We start from the raw sequence: 17705 nt of genomic DNA on the forward strand, positions 1-17705 counted from the left end.
TGGCCAACGGAAGATGCCACTGGAGGCGGGACCGAAGCTGAGAGAAGGCGCCGAAAGCGAGAGTATCAGCGGAGGAAAGAAATGATCCTCTGACGCGTTTCCAGTCCGGCACAAGAAGACGTAGAAGACAACTGGGGAGGAGACTAATAAACCTCGACGGAGGAAGAGCTGTCTCGCATCTGGAGGAGTCCTACAACTGAAGGGGAAAGATGGGTGGAAAGCCCAGCAAGAAACTCGTTCCCAACAGGCCGCTGCCCAAGCCGATGGTGCCCGTGGCCCAGAAAGCGGTCCCGAAACGGGAGGTCAAAATGGTGCCACCCGACGGAGGCTGGGGCTGGATGGTGGTCCTAGGGGCGTGTTTAACCTTCGTGAGTAAATTCAGAAACTTAACTTTTATCGTTTTTCACCTGAAATCGTAAAAGATTAATATCAGTGAGGCTCATTAAAATGAGGAATATACTATTGATCGATGATAAATTGTATAGGTTTTGAAGTGGACCCATATTCGGATAGAGACATTGATTTAGGCTTATAAATGTTTGGATGCGGTTTTTTTCTTATAAGACGAAAAATATAACGATGACGTATTCCGTAACGCGTCGTTTTGAAATTAAAGACATATTTAGTTCATATTAGAAAAAATAAAGTCCCATCATCATTATTAAATAAAATCCCAAAATTCTTTTATGACCTCAGTTAAATAAGTCCTGCTTTGATGAGCATGTAAATAACACAACTTTAGTTTTTGCTGTTTGTGTACCCCAACAACCCACTGCGCTTCCGGTTCTTTTGTCAGTCATGAAACCTTGGGCACTGCATTTCGTCCTTATCAGTGTTCATACCCACAGGGAATTGATAAAGTCCCAAACGAGCAGTTTTTGGTCGTTGAAGACAACTTAAACTTCTCTTGCCGGAGATGATGTCACGACTGCATCAACATTATCACTAGAGTTCTCTTTTATATTATATATATATATATATATATAATATATATATATATATATATATATATATATATATATATAGAATTCATCGTTATATAACGTCAGACTGTTGTGTCACAACACCATCTGTTGGAGAATCATTTTTAAGATTAAAACTTTGATCTAAGTCGTGCATTTCATTCCTCTAGTTTAGAATGTTTTGAGATGTGACTTAAAATCTTTTTGCAAGATATCTTATCCCTTCAGCTTAACATTGTTTTCCAGCGTTCTATCCTCATAAATGGTTATTTCATTTAGTCCTTGCATGTGTTAATTGTTTATGTAAAGTTTCCATTCAAAATCGTTTTCTAAATATTCCTAATAAGAGGTGTATCAGCCATTTACAAATACTGTTGCAGAAAATACATACCTCAAGTAATCTGAATTATGTTCCCTAACTTACGCTTACTAATCTATGTAGATTCCAAAATTTATCAAAATAATTGAGTACTTCCAATCTCCATGCTGAAAATACAACGCTTTCCCAATAGTTGGTGAAAAGTGATGACTAAGTAACTCCTCTCAAATACCTGTGTGGATCTACAGTAGATTATTTTGAGATCCGGTTCTTTTAAAAATTCTTTGAAGATGTTTAGATCCCCTTTTAGATTACTTTGAGATCCAGTTCCTTTAGAAGTTCCTTGAAGATGTACTAGATCCCCTTTTAGATTACTTTGAGATCCAGTTCCTTTAGAAGTTTCTTGAAGATGTACCAGATCCCCTCTTAGATTACTTTCAGATCCAGTCCCTGTAGAGATTCCTTGAAGATGTAGAAGATTCCCTTTTAGATTACTCTGAGATCCAGTTCCTTTAGAAATTCCTTGAAGATGTAGAAGATCCCCTTTTAGATTACTTTGAGATCCAGTTCCTTTAGAGATTCCTTGAAGATGTAGAAGATCCCCTTTTAGATTACTTTGAGATCCAGTTCCTTTAGAAATTCCTTGAAGATGCACTAGATACCCTTTTAGATTACTCTGAGATCCAGTTCCTTTAGAAATTCCTTGATGTAGAAGATCCCCTTTTAGATTACTTTGAGATCCAGTCCCTTTAGAGATTCCTTGAAGGTATTTAGATCCCTTTTTAGATAACTTTGAGATCCATTTCCTTTAGAAGTTCCTTGAAGTTGCACAAGATACCTTTTTAAATTACTTTGAAATCCAGTTCCTTTAGAAATTCCTTGATGTAGAAGATCCCCTTTTAGATTACTTTGAGATCCAGTCCCTTTAGAGATTTTCCTTGAAGGTATTTTTAGATCCCCTTTTAGATAACTTTGAGATCCGATTTCCTTTAGAAGTTCCTTGAAGTTGCACAAGATACCCTTTTTTAAATTACTTTGAAAATCCAGTTCCTTTAGAAATTCCTTGAAGTTGCACTAGATCCTTTTTTAGATTACTTTGAGATCCAGTTCCTTTAGAAATTCCTTGAAGATGCACTAGATCCTTTTTTAGATTACTTTGAGATCCAGTTCCTTTAGAAATTCCTTGAAGATGCACTGGATCCCCTTTTAGATTACTTTGAGATCCAGTTCCTTTAGAGATTCCTTGAAGATGTAGAAGATCCCCTTTTAGATTACTTTGAAATCCAGTTCCTTTAGAGATTCCTTGAAGATGCACTAGATCCCTCTTAGATTTACTTTGAGATCCAGTTCCTTTAGAAATTCCTTGAAGATGTAGAAGATCCCCTTTTAGATTACTTTGAGATCCAGTTCCTTTAGAGATTCCTTGAAGATGTAGAAGATCCCCTTTTAGATTACTTTGAGATCCAGTTCCTTTAGAAATTCCTTGAAGAATGCACTAGATCTCCTTTTTAGTATTACTTGTAGATCCAGTTCCTTTAGAGATTCCTTGAAGATGTAGAAGATCCCCTTTTAGATTACTTTGAGATCCAGTTCCTTTAGAAATTCCTTGAAGATGTACTAGATCCCCTTTTAGATTACTTTGAGATCCAGTTCCTTTAGAAATTCCTTGAAGATGTACTAGATCCCCTTTTAGATTACTTTGAGATCCATTCCCTTTAGAGATTCCTTGAAGATGTAGAAGATCCCCTTTCAGATTACTTTGAGATTCAGTTCCTTTAGAAATTCCTTGAAGATGTAGAAGATCCCCTTTTAGATTACTTTGAGGTCCTGTCCCTTTAGAAATTCCTTGAAGATGTACTAGATCTCCTTTTAGATTACTTTGAGATCCAGTTCCTTTAGAAATTCCTTGAAGATGTACTAGATCTTTTTTAGATTACTTTGAGATCCAGTCCCTTTTGAAGTTCCTTGAAGATGTATTAGATCCCCTTCAGATATGTTTTATGGAATCCAGTCCCTTATACACCAACTCCTTCCAAACAGTTCTTCTTTCCTGCTGTGACGGTGGCGTTCGGTGTAATGTTCCGAGATCGACTCGTGGAAATGGGCGCCAACTCGACGTCCTTCACCCTAATCGGAAACGCCCTCAGCACCGTCTGGAGCTTCACGGGTAACTAGAATCTCTCCGTTTGGTCTCCACTTTTTTCTTACATTTCAATTTTTTCTTGAATGGCTAGATCCTCACTCGAAGGAAGGTCACTCAGCAGGGTTGGAGTAATTGTAGTTGTAATTTAATTGAAATGTCATTAATTACAGATTTTCGTGTAATTGTAATTGTAATTGAAAATTAAAATATAGTAAGTAATTGTAATGTAATTAATTACAGGAGGATATAATTGTAATTTACAAAATTCAAGTGGTAAGGAATCCTTACCACTCGAATTTTATGATAAGACCTCTGGCTCTTCTTCTATCACTTACACTTCTAGAAATAAATGATGTAACCCTATTAGCTCGATATGCTCGCCTCAGTACACTGTTTCCTGTGACAAAGATTAGCGTTTACTCTCGCACTGAAATCATTTGTTTTTGTAACTGTAATTGTAATTGAATTTGTTATTAAGGAATGGTAATTGTAATTCATTTCTTCAAGTGTAATTACTCCAACCCTGGTCAGCAGGTCTTCGGAGTGAGCGTCCTTCCAGCATTATTTTATTATTATTATTATTATTATTATTATTATTATTATTATTATTATTATTATTATTATTATTATTATTATTAACAAGCAAGCACACCAAAGAGGCCAGTGACTTGAAATTCAAGCTTTCAGAGAATGCTGGTTCCAACCTCCCACCGTAGACCCAACACCGCCGCAGTAACTGATCATGATACAGAGCCAGTGATCTTGCATCCCCCTGGGGGGAAGACGCGAACCTGCGACCTCGGAGTGACATTCCACAACACTAACCACTATATCAGCGGGCCAGTATCAGAAACTGTCATATTTCATTCGGTGAAAAACCATTGTAAAAAGGAATTAGACTGAAAAGATAAGACGTATCAAAAATAAGTTACACGGCGTAACTGAAACATCGCTAATACCTAGATATAAGAAATAAACATAACAGCTTTAAAGAAATAAAGTGTGTAATTTGTATAGAATTCCTCCTATTAGATACAAGGCAAAAGCGCCCTATTGATGATGAATGTAATACCAGGTGACTATGCAAAGAGAAATATGTTTTTCTTTGAGAATAGAATAACTGACATTAAGTAAGCAAATGGTTCTTATTGCACTGCATAATCTTAAGAGTCTATCACCTGCTGTCAATTTCAATGAACGCAGCTGCTAGATAAAGTTATCAACCCCATTGGTCATCGAGTACCTCCTGACAATGAAAATGCTCCAACATTTAGTCAACATGAACTTGTAATCAATTTAAAATTTGGCAGATCATACGTTCTGTAATCGTATGGTCGTATGGCGTAGGACGCAGTGAAGTGTCCCTTGGAAACATCTCTGTGATCCCCTCGGGAGTTGCTTGCAATCTTCGCGAAGAACTTGACACGTTTTCTAGACAAATGCCTAACGCCTAAACCTCTTTTAAAAATTAGTCATTTAGCAACAACACACCGCTGTTGACCAACTCTGTAGCGCTGCAGCACCCATGGCAATGCTTCGTTAATTGTATGCATAATTTGGTTTGTATTGATATCTTGGTTTTCTCAAAAACAGCCTTGCTGGCGGCGCCATTATCTGAGCTCTTCGGCCATCGGAAAATCACCATGACTGGTGGTCTCCTGGCGTTTTTGGCCATGATCCTCTCCGCCTTCAGCACGAACCTCTTCACATTTGGCCTCGCCTACTCAGTTATTGGAGGTAAGAGAAGCGTATTTATTCAATACATTCACGCCATTACTTTTCCTCACAGTTCTGATAGTATTCTCGTAAGCTGTTCTCCTTTAAAACCTGTGCATAATTTTCTAAGTATGGGATATTATTGATTATCTTTTGCATATTCACTTCCGTCTGCATACATGTCTCTTTGTCCACAAGGTGTGTCATGACCTCGGTGATGAATTTCAATGAATTTCAGTGATAGGTGGGTCATGAAAAAAATCTTATTCGGTTTTGACGTGGTTCCGGGTCTTGGATCTGTTATGTATAGTTATTTTAATCACTAACCTTACTACTGTACGTATAACTATTTAATATCAGCAGATCTTTCCCTGCATGAGAAACTGTATAACTGGTTCACTTAAGGTAGATTCTTGGGTGATCCCTATGCCTACGAGACGTTAGTTTGGCGGCCGCTGATTGGCTGGGAGCTGCCTACCTCCCGGTACCAGCCAATCAGCGGCCACCAAACAAACGTCTCGTAAGAATAAGGCTCATCCGAGAATCTACCTTAAGTGAATCAGTTATAGTGTCATTCTCATTCCCTTTGATGCTCGTCAGGAATCGCCGGGTGTTTGTGTACGTTCAACGGATTCACAATCATCCCATTATATTTTTCCAAGAGGAAAGGTTTCGCTAATGGTTTGGTGTCGTCGTCTTCGGCGATGGGTAAGTGGCTCATGATATAAAGCTTTCTGTAGTACCTGATCCTATTCGTATAATGAACTAAACGTCTTTGGCTGCCCTCTTCTCCAAGAACAATTACATTGGGTTCAGCATATGTTAATGAGGAATTAAGGTCTTGATATAAACTACTGAGTCGTCACTTAGTTGTATGTTGAATTATTTATTTCATGAGAAAAAAAATAACCCTTAAAGAAATCTACATGTTGTACAGCAGTTTCTCTCATAAATGAGTAAATAATGAGTCATTTTCTAATTAAAATTCTCTACGCATAGAAACAGCACGAGACATGTCTATGGCCTCCTGTTCTAAAATATGGAGGTACACAGCCGTCGTTTTCTTTCTCTCCTGACACACCAGGTAAAATTGCCATGGCTCCCTTGGTGCAACTTCTCTTGGACACCTACGGGTACAAGTGGGCCTGTCTGGTGATTGCTGCTCTCTCTCTGCACTCATGTGTGTCTGGGATGTTGTTTCAACCACCCCGTTGGCATCAGGTAAGGAACTACTTTGTTGTTGTTGGTAGGGGGGTGAGTGTAGGAAAGCCCTATGGAAAAGCCTAAAAAGGTCTGAAAAATGTGTTTCGCCTTGAGAAAGATGCAGGAATTCTAGGGTAGGATATTCATGATTTATTTATAGAAAGAAAGCGCTCTATTTAAGAGACTCGTGCTGTCTCTCTCTTCAGGTAGAAGAGAGAGACAGCCGTCTCTGAAATTATTGTACTATCTTTCTATATCTTGGCGTTTTTAGGGGCTCCTTTTATTAAATTATGTAACATTCCATACGTGTATACAGTAATCTTTAATGCAAGTCGTAAGACTTAATAAACTGATAAAGGGAAAACACACAATATCCTCTGCTTGTAGGTTCCCGAGCCAGAGGACTCCGATTGCGAAATCATAGACATGGAAGAAACAATATCCTCGACGTCCAGAGACGAGAGCCATTACGAGAGGCTGAGATCCAGGAGTGTGAGAGGAGGAGGAGAAGAAGAAGAGGAGGAGAATGTGATTTTCGACAAGCCTACGGCATCGCCTTCCGTCCCGCCCGTGAGGCGGCAAAAGAGCGAAGACGAGGTGGTCCTCTTCACCCGAGAGGCAGGTCAGGAACACGCCCAACCCAAGACGGTAGTGGAGAGGCATCTATCGGTCGAGTCTACGCTATCCTGGGCGGGGTCGCTGGACATGATGCCTCCGGTGGGTCATAAAGTCTTCGATGACGATGGCGACGCGGGAAACGGAAGTTGTTGTGATGACTTCGTTGTGGTGAAGGCCAGTATATCTGTTTGTTTATCTATCTGCCTTTATTCCTCTGTGAATACGGGTTTGACTTACGAAATCAGTGATGCCGAGAATACCTGAAAGAAATTTGTACAGAAAATTTTCCCCGAAAATAGTTGTGTTTGTTTCTCCATTTTTACGGATATAGAATATTCTTTTTCACTCATTCCACAGAACATTATGGCGGCAAGGAAGGTTTAAGTTAGTTTATTAGAGAGAGAGAGAGAGAGAGGGAGAGTTAAGCATGTAGATTTCAGCACCGTACCCATCTTTCTCTCAAGTCGATGAGAACCATTTTGTGTAAGAGTTGCTTCTTGAATGGTATACACCTTATCTTGCAGGTATTCCGCATGCTGAACTACTCGATGCTGAAAGACCCGAAATTCCACCTGGTGGCCTGGCCAAACGCCCTGTGCATTATGGGATACCTCAACTCAATGTACGCCTTGCCAGGATACATCACGAGTCTGCACTATACTGACATCATGGCTGCTTTTGCAATTTCCGTCTTCAGTGCAACGGAGGTGAGGAAACCTATAGCAGATAAAGACGTTTAGAAAAGTTAAGTATATTTTTACCAGACCGCTGAGCTGATTGACAGCTCTCCTAGGGCTGGCCCGAAGGATTAGATTGTTTTACGTGACTAGGAACCAATTGGTTACCCAGCAACGGGACCTACAGATTATTGTGGGATCCGAACCACATCATACCGAGACATGAATTTCTATCACGAGAAATAAATTCCTTTGGTTCCGCGTTGGCCGAGCCGAGAATCGAACTTCGGACCACCGGATTGGTTGCCGAGCGCGAAATCCACTCGTCCAACGAGGAACTTCAAAACGTTTAGAGAAATGAACAGAGAACAAAAGATAAAAAAAAAATTAAGTTTGGATTCTTATATTGTAGTTTCGGATAGTGGTTAAACGACAGGTCAGTTTATTAATATTTTGCCTCTATTAACCTCAACAGACCAACAAAGTACTATAGTAGTCCCTTACGACGCTACTGATTGGCTGTTGACAAGCCAATCGCGGGGCTGGAAACTCTCAGTCTCTCTCGAGATTTCACATGGGTAGGATCTATATTCCACCTCTCCTGAGGTATACGTCTTTCAGGAGAGGTGGAACATACATCCTGCTTATGTGAACTCTCGAGAGAGACAGAAAGTTTCCATCCCTGTGATTGGCGTATCAGCAGCCAATCAGGAGCGTCGCAAGGGACTGGCCTAGACATCAAATGCACGGTTGATGTGAATCTACTATAGCATTTCCCTTTTCCTTATGGAAAACAGGATATCAGTTTTCTAAGCATACTTCTTCTATTTATGTTTATTCAGTAATCCCATACTCTCATCAACAGTGATCTACCAAGACCCAACAGCATGCAAAGCAGAGGTATTGGAACTGTTTAGATGATATGTGAAATTATAACCGGTTCACTTAAGGTAGATTCTTGGGTAAGCCCTATGCCTATGAGACGTTTGTTTGCCGGGCGCTGATTGGCGGGGAGCTGCCTATACCTCCCGGTACCAGCCAATCAGCGGCCACCAAACAAACGTCTCGTAGGCATACGGCTCATCATCCAAGAATCTACCTTATGTGAATCAGGTATAGTGTTTTGTTTTCGTAATTAAGCGTCCCATCCAATGAACAGGTGGTATGCCGTCTGGGATTCGCAGCCCTGTCCGATTATGGTTGGTTCCCGGTTGAGAAGGCCTATGTCTTTGGCATCGCTCTCTCTGCAGTGGCCATGACAGGTAAGTACTAGTGTTCGCCTATCTAGGCTTTGCATTTTTTTTTTCACATACACACACACAATCTGTTCATTTTCTGTCATTTCACCCTTCTTATTTTAGCAAGTAAATCTCTCTCTCTCTCTCTCTCTCTCTCTCTTCTCTCTGCTCCTCTCTCCTCTCTCTCTCTCTCTCTCTCTCATTTCTCGATATAGTGTGGTTCGGATCCCAGAAAAAAAAAACAAAAAAAAAAAAAAAAAAAAAAAAAAAAAAAAAAAAAAAAAAAAAAAAAAAAAAAAAAAAAAAAAAAAAAAAAAAAAAAAAAAAGAAAAAATAAAAAACAATAAGCTGTAGGTCCCGTTGCAGGCTAGGTGACCAATTTGGTTCCTAGCCACGTAAAAATATTCTAATCCTTCGGGCCAGCCCTAGGAGAGCTGTTAATCAGCTCAGTGGTCTGGTAAAACTAAGATATACTTAACTTCTCTCTCTCACTGTTAATTTTCTGTCATTTCAGCCTTCTTTTAGCAAGTAAATATCTCTCTCTCTCTCTCTCTCTCTCTCTCTCTCTCTCTCTCTCTTCTCCTCTCTCTCTTCTCACTGTTAATTTTTCTGCATTTCAGCCTTCTTTTAGCAAGTAAATATCTCTCTCTCTCCTCTCTCTCTCTCACACACACACACACTCACACACACACTGTTAAGTTTGTCATTTCAGCCTTCTTATTTTAGCAAGTAAATCTCTCTCTCTCTCTCTCTCTCTCTCTCTCTCTCTCTCTCTCTCTCTCTCTCTCTTCTAATTTGTTAGAAAGTTTTTATGATTGTCCTAAATATTTCTCAAGGAAATAACACGCGAATTATCTTCGTAAAGAAGAATATAAAAACTGGATTGACTTCTGAAAAATAGATAAAACACACACACACAGGAAAGGTAATTAATTGTATGAGATGATTAACTTTATGTGGCGATGATGGAGCATGTGAATTTAGTGAAAAGATAATGGTGAATAATGAAATGCATGTAGAGGGGTTGACACACCGCCAATGAGTCGTCTGTGTAGGTTTGCTAAGCTGATAATGTTGTGTTAGTCTTCTGCTCGTGGGGTGTACCCATATTAGTAGTAGTAGTTGGTGAGATATGCCTTTGAAACGGCTCCCACAGTTCGGTAGTTGAAGTATGAGTGTGGCAGTCACCATTACCTCATTTGTCAGTGGTAAACGGCTTGGTGGATGGGTGTGTGTGTGTGTACAATGTATACACTTGTGGTTGTTTATGAAGAAAAAAATTAAACCCTTATTAATACTCCTGTGCAGCCCTGACACTTGTTCCAACATACGAGTGGATTCTGTTCTGGGTCGCGATGAACGGAATAGCTCTCAGCCTCACAAGCGTCCTTTTGATCCATCTCATGATCCGGTACCTGGGACAGGAGAACTATGCCCAAGTCATCGGTTTCTGCTCCATCCTGAACGGTCTCACGCTCATCACAGGAGGGCTTATTGTCGGTAAGTAGCCCAATTTTGACGTCTGTAAATGATTAGATGAAATTGAGGTTATTGCTGAGAAATTCACAGTCTCGTGAAGAACAAATTGTTTTAAAAAAATCCACAATTATATGTTAAAATATATTTCTATGTAAAAAAAAAAAAAAAACATTTTAACGTCTACACTGATGAGGAACACCGTTCAAGTGTTCGGAAGTCTTTGGATTTTACATAGAAATATAATATTTTAACATATAATTGTGGATTTTTTTAAACAAATTGAGGTTATTGTTAAGGAATCTACATCAGAGAAACTTGTTTATTTTCATGAATTTTGTATTACCTTAGCAAATAATGTATAGTTTATGATGACCCTTCATATACACACTGATTTCTTCTCAGTTATGTGATCGCTACCTTTGTACACATAACTCCGACAAGTAATAGACCGATTCCTTAGTTTCAAATTGACCACTTTTTCTCTTCAGGTGCTGCGCATGATCACTTCGCCTCCTATAAATGCGTTTTTTACATCCTGACGATCTACATAGGATGCGGGGCTGTCATCTGGATCGCTTGGGGTGGCTACGAATTCATGAAATCTCGCGCCAGGAGCGTGTCTGTCAGGCCAACCATTGAATGATACAGTTTCAAGACCCTGGACTTGCAGTGTTCATTGATGAAGAGTGATCTCTTTCATGGTGCATTCGCCAGTGTGTAACATTGCTCCCACAAATATATTATAATCCCTGGACATTGCTGAAAGTGAATGATAAGGGTATTGTCTCCTCGCAGACTTATTACCAATAGATCTTGAGTCGTCATCTTGCAATATTTGCGGCAAGCAGAGCAGGAGGCATAAAGATTCATGGAAAATGTCATTATTGCTCTTTTGAGTTACACAAATATTTATTGGTAGAAGTGTCTTGTTTGTCTATTATTTTTCTTATTATACTTTTATCTCTTTTATGTTAGCCTCATGAGTATTTTAGTAATTAGTGTTAGTAAAATATTTATTGGTGAGATGCAAAGGATTCTTGGCCTCATGGCATGTATCAAAAACATTTTAGCTAAGTCTAGCTATTTGTGCATTACATTAATGAACATTCCATATGAAAAAAAAATCTGAAAATGAGAACCTTTATATAATCGTACTAATCTTGTTTTTATATTGTGCATGTTCCTAAATATAGCATTTGGTTTTTAACCTTTCTGTATGTTATTACTGTATGTTTTATGCTAAGAATTGCTGGCTTACAAGCTGCGAATTTTACCCTTAGTCCAGCATTCAGCGTTAAGCCCAAGCTTTGGACCTTGAAAAGATACATAGAAAGAGGGAATATGCCAGTTAGTTACTCGATTTCTGAAAGTGCATTAGAATCACAGAATGTAATGCATGTAATCCTTTCATTTCCAAGGAACAAGATTTACTTTTATGCTGATCCTGCCACCATAAGTCTGCTCCTCTCTGTTGGGTCCCTTACCCATATGACAACCCTTAGTCAAGAGGAGACAGACAAGAAATCAAGTTGGAGGTCCCCTCTTCCTGTCTAAAATTTAAAACAAAATGCAGTACTATAATCGGAGATCGTTCCCATTCATAGCCATCTCTGTTCCATCAGAGAAGTTTGTCCAGGATTCGTTTCTTGAGATTTCAAGTGAAAATGATTAGTTCATCAATTACTTCAGGGGGAAGTGGTGCAGACACAGCACTTAGAATCTGCAGAATGCTGAACATTGCTCCAGCAGATCATTTGCTGAATGCTGAACATTGCCTCAGCTATTTTCATCAACCACACGGCTCCCTCCTTTTACTGTGTCAAGAAGCACTGGTTAGCAGAAAGTGTCCCAGTTCTTGATTTCCCAAACTAAATTTCATAAGATTAGATTATCTATGGACTGTGTTAAGGTCTAATACAGTATTACAGAATACAATAGTGGTCCAGTTGAATGATTTTTATTAAAGAACACCGATTGCTTCATTAGGTTACAGTACTCCGTTCAAGAAATCCAATGAACTACTGATACACCATAATTTTAGTTATATTCTACAGCAAGATAACATAACCAAATGGTTATTTGTTGACATAGCTATAAAGGTTGTTGATCTCCTTTACTATAGTCTGTTTTTTTCCATCTGTCCAACCGCCTGTGGTGTTTTTGTATGGTAAAACTGCGTCCCGGGCTTTAGATAGTTACTCCATGTGTAAGTTTTAGGTAAATAAAAGTATATCTGGGTGCACATTTGCAACTAAAAGGTGTTTTAATAATTTACTGTATGCGAATTACACCGTTAATATTCGAAATAGGATATTGTTATTATTGTTAAATGTAAGCTGAATGTAACTATCTTAAGCCCGGGACGCAGTGTTACCATACAAAAACACCACAGGGGGATGGACAGATGAAAAAAAAACACAAAAAAAATACAGATTTTAGTGGGCCGAAGGAATTGGTTATAACGACAGTGTCCTATTGGTGGCAGTGGTAGAAAAGGCTCATGGGTAACTCTCAAAAGTCATCATTTATAGTTATAAGCTCTCTCTCTCTCTTGGGAGAGAGGGAAGCTGTCAAGGGAAAGAGCGGAAATTTGGCTCTGTGTTTGAGACATAAATGACAATTTTACATCGGCCGTGTTTATGGATGAGGCAGTTCGCTCATTAAAGAATAATGAGCAAAGCCCCCTCCCCCACCCCCCTCTCCTTCTTTCTCCCTCTCAAGCATAATTTTTCTTGCGTTTCTTATTCTGAATTTTTTCCTCATCGAGTTTCCCATTATTCTCTCTCTCTCTCTCTCTCATAGGGCATAGAACTGAAGAGATACAACACATCCCATTGTGGGAACTTCTTTACATACAGAATATGTGACACATGGAATAAACTGCCACCAGAAGTCATAAACAGCAACAGTGTGGAAGAGTTTAAAAGAAAGCTAGACAAAATCATTAGGAGGACACTGTGAATGAACAGTGGAACCTGCTCCTAGAGATAAGTGAGCACACGATGTCTCATCTTAGGATGGTCTAATAAGTCTGAGACATCCTAATCCTTGTAACTTTATAGCAGGATAATGCAGCTGACTAGGGGTGGCTGCACATCATACGATCAGAAAATGGTAAAACTCTAGTGAAGTAAAGACAAACTAAACCAAATGTAAGGATTTCAGCTAAACTTAGATGTGTTTACCTAATATATAACTCGCTTAGGCAGGAGCCATCCAAGGACCCCTGTGGCACTCCTTAAGTTTACGTTAACTGTTACAATAGTAACACAAAAATGCAAGCAAAATCTCTGCCTCACATGGCTAAATTTGCTAACCGCAGCTTAGATTTAAGAATAACATGCTCAAGATAAACGGGGATGGAGCACCGTAAGCAAAGTTTGATCACAATGTGTTCCGGGAAGGCTCCAGATATGGCACTGGCAGTAGTTCACATTGGGTGGCACCTTTGCACTAACAGGCACATGATTACGGATCTGCAATTGCAGTAATTACAGCAAACGAATCAGTGATAAATCGTTTTACAACTGAGCATAAAATCACCACAAAATCTTTACACTAAAGGTACACACGAATTCTGAATATCTATACGTGTAATAAATACATTAATGAATACAGATAAATTACATATCTGTAAATAGAACCCACGACCATTATACTAAGTGGACAAGCGGGAGATAAGATATGTTGGTCCCGTTGCTGAATAACCACTGGTTCCATGCAACGTAAAAACACCATACAAACAAACAAACAATCTATATGAACACTAGCAAACAATTGCGTTTCCTTTACGTTATAGTAACCAACAATAATATCAACTCCACAGTCAATTCAAGGGCAGCCAGTTTGGGAAGGCGTAACGCGAGTCACGGGACACTCAAAGAAAACGGTAGACTGGTGAGGAAGGGCAACTTATAAATGTGAATTTCCTTCTAAAAAGTTATTTTGTCTTGGTTTTGGCTTGAAGCCGGAACACTATTATGGGTGCAAGTTTAGCTACAGTATTGTTTAATACTGAATTTACTATGCCATTACGATAACTTGCATCCAAACGGGGTTGCAACTGATAAGTGCTTAGTTATAACTAGCAAGGTGTTGCGAATTCAATAGTAGACGATATTTGTGCATTTGTGCCGTAATTTACTCAATGATACACACACACACACACACACACACACACACACACACACACACACACATATATATATATATATATATATATATATATATATATATATACACATATATATTGTATTAATCTGTACTAAATTAAACAGCTGTGTCATTAGTTGATATTGATTCCTAAACTGTCTGTGGTAGGTAATCTTCGATCCTAGACCTAACATAATAGAACCCTTGGTATATACTACCTTTTATTTTTCTTTGATAAATTAAATGATGACACAATTATAGAGAGTCGATACTGGCCGACTTTCAACTATTTATAAAGCAATTAGAAGGCGCTATTACCTTAGGTACCTTTTCGTGCCTATTTTGATTTCACTTTAAAATTCCTTACATATGAATTATTTTTCAAATTGCTTTCATTAACTACCACCGACTTCACGTGACTGAAAAATCAAAGCAGCTTAAAGTGAGAGTCAGAATATAATAGATATCTAAAAAAATGGAGTGAGGATATCCCAAAATAGAATAAGTTGTTAACTAAAATAGCAGCAGTTCACGAAAACTCCAAAAAATTATATAAGCCCGAGAGTGAATTATTTGCTTTGCAACCTGATCAAAGCTAGGTCTATGTAGCTTCAGTGCTTATGCTATTGTCGATGACCTATTACTTTGAGAATCAAACGAGAGAAAAATGATTTTGCCTTAGTTTTCTCGCCCATTCGAAATAATAAGAGAGATCAGAGAGAAAGAGAGATTGCTTGGAAACTTGCTCTCTTTCAAAAAGTCAGTCTCTTCTCTGCGCGCGCCAAGAAGAAGAAGAAGAACGTCCCAGAAGTTTGAAAGTTGTTTTGTTTTGTGGTTGTTGGCGTTGCTCTTCAGTTTTCCTGGGGAATTTTTCAAGTTTATGAGGAGAAACGCGTAGTTTACGCTCATAGGTAGGTATGTAAAGGTTTGGTCTCGTTTTTTTGACTGAGATGACATATGACATTTGTGAATCGAGATAAAAGATCAAGTTTACAGGTTATCAAGCGTTGAATACCTACGACCGACTTAGTAAGTAGCTAGCTCATTTTCCTTTATATATTATTATTATTGGTATTATTATTATTGTTATAAGGAGATTAGGTTAACATAGGGTCTAGGTACTGTTAATCTAGATAGGCAAAGTCGGAAACTGTGCTACGTAAAGTCAGACTGCATAGCCTAGGCTTAGCTTACGCCAAGGTTTGCTTTTAATAGGCTAGGACACCTCCCCCCCCAAAACCCCGCATTGCATTCCCATCGGGTCCCCCTTATCGTAGGTTAGAGTTTAAAGATAAATTCTTGTTTATAATTACAGCCTGGCAAAAAAAATTTTACTTCAAATTCTTGTTCAGGAGGTAAAATTCTTTAGAAAAACGTCAGCGGCCATAGTCTAGCTCGCAGCGGAATACCAGCTTAGAACTACCCTAAAGACCAGTACCGCGAGCCTCCATTTCAGCAACTACCAGTTTAGGTAGATCTAGGGTACTTATTCGCGGCGGCCCAGACTAGGGCAGTTGCGGTTTTTCTATACAGTTTTACCTACTGAACAAGAATTTTAAGTAATATTTATTCGGACGATTGTAATTAACCCCCCCGGGGCCAGTACTAAACACGGCGAATAACATTGGACGCCCCAATCCCTAGTGGATGTCGTATCCGCGGTTACGTTCCTTGCAGTCCAATCAGCCTTATTCACTCTATATTTAATTGGTGAAACAAAAATACAATTACAACTTTAAGCATACCATTCAAATGACTGAAGTTTCATCAACATAATGTGATATATATGAAAGCCCCATATGAACTAAAATAAGCATGTGAGCTCAAAATTAAGGTTATAATTTAAGATTTAAACAGATAGTAATGAAAAGTGTGGCCATTGCAGTGCACACTACCCCCATGACGGTTTCGAAGTTTTTACTTACAACTCCAAATATTTAGAAGATTGACGCCATCTCAATGTTTGCGAAATCGCTTGTGTCAACAAACTTCCCATTTCCTGGGGGACTTTTATCGCAACAATCAAAACCCCGACCTCTAACCAGCACTTATTCGTACTTATTCAAGGGGACTACAGCATTCTTTGCGGCGTTTTGCGCTCTTCAATTGTTTATCAGTGTTGTCAATTGGTATGCGTTTACCCTCCAAACTGGGTATTAGACTTACACAAAACCGGGGAAATAAGTGAAATCAGCGTATCTGTTTGTAGTATAGGGTAGATCACCACGGCAGGCCAACCAGGCCACCTACATTCAACGCTTGCCACCCTCCGAAAAAGTACATTATAACGCGTCCTGACACCCGAGATGGGCATCAGTCGCGACTTCTTGTTGGTGAGAAACGGAGCTAAAGACCTCTACTCTCCTTTCGAAGTAAGTATTTTCTCCAAAGTTAGAAATTAAGGCCAAATTTTGAGTTTGTTCATGAAACTTACCTGACAGATATATATAGGGTAGAACATCACAGCAGGCCAAGCAGGCCACCTACCATCAATGCAAGCCACCCTCCGAAAAAGTACATTATAACGCGTCCTGACACCCGAGATGGGCATCAGTCGCGACTTGTTGTTGGTGAGAAACGGAGCTAAAGACCTCTACTCTCCTTTCGAAGTAAGTATTTTCTCCAAAGTTAGAAATTAAGGCCAAATTTTAAGATTTAAACAGAGGGTACTGAAAACGGTCTCAAACGTAGTGCAAATCTCACCAAAACGCGTTCAACATTTTTACTTACAACTCGAGGTATTTAGAAGATTGACGCCATCTCGATGTTTACGGAGTAGCTTGTGTCAATAAACTAACCATTTCCTGTGATAAATCCGCACACCACTTGTACCCACAGACGCTGGAGCACTTTTATCACAACAATCGAAACACGATTTCTCATCAACAACAAGCCAGGCGTAAAACAGCTGTTTGGGTAGAAGATGACGAGAAGCGTGCTCTTGGCTATTTTTAAATAAGTAGTAAAACATCAATATTTTACATATTTATGATGATTAATTTGAAAATATTCGTTATTGAAAAAGTAACTCTACTCTGACTCAAATTTAAGTAATTATTTTTCTGAATTAGAACGTTCTTCAAGTTCTGTATTATGACGTCACGACATCTTGACTTTCGTACCTATTGTAAATAATTGCTATACTCAACTGTCATTGCAGAACATTTACCAGTTATTCATGCAGATTGTTATCAGCTA

The 17705-nt window shown here is 38.9% G+C and overlaps 1 protein-coding gene across 1 annotated transcript; it reads left to right on the plus strand.

The window, feature by feature from the left end:
* Positions 1-6: 6 nt before the first annotated feature.
* LOC135204905 (monocarboxylate transporter 9-like) lies at positions 7-11563 on the plus strand. Its single transcript, XM_064235152.1, has 10 exons — positions 7-368; positions 3322-3448; positions 5018-5161; positions 5741-5848; positions 6225-6361; positions 6731-7135; positions 7486-7668; positions 8798-8900; positions 10185-10376; positions 10844-11563. Exons 1-10 carry the CDS (start codon positions 210-212, stop codon positions 10996-10998), a joined length of 1713 nt encoding a protein of 570 aa, XP_064091222.1. The 5' UTR covers positions 7-209; the 3' UTR covers positions 10999-11563.
* Positions 11564-17705: the final 6142 nt, after the last annotated feature.

Source organism: Macrobrachium nipponense, chromosome 24 (genome assembly GCF_015104395.2).
Source record: "Macrobrachium nipponense isolate FS-2020 chromosome 24, ASM1510439v2, whole genome shotgun sequence".
In the NCBI taxonomy this organism is placed as follows: domain Eukaryota; kingdom Metazoa; phylum Arthropoda; class Malacostraca; order Decapoda; family Palaemonidae; genus Macrobrachium; species Macrobrachium nipponense.

Excerpts from the sequence above, each read along its gene's own strand:
- LOC135204905 (XM_064235152.1), top strand. The coding sequence starts at position 210 with ATGGGTGGAAAGCCCAGCAAGAAACTCGTTCCCAACAGGCCGCTGCCC. Across the intron at positions 3,449-5,017 it reads CACCGTCTGGAGCTTCACGG|CCTTGCTGGCGGCGCCATTA; the intron begins GTAACTAGAATC and ends TCTCAAAAACAG. Across the intron at positions 7,136-7,485 it reads ATGACTTCGTTGTGGTGAAG|GTATTCCGCATGCTGAACTA; the intron begins GCCAGTATATCT and ends CTTATCTTGCAG.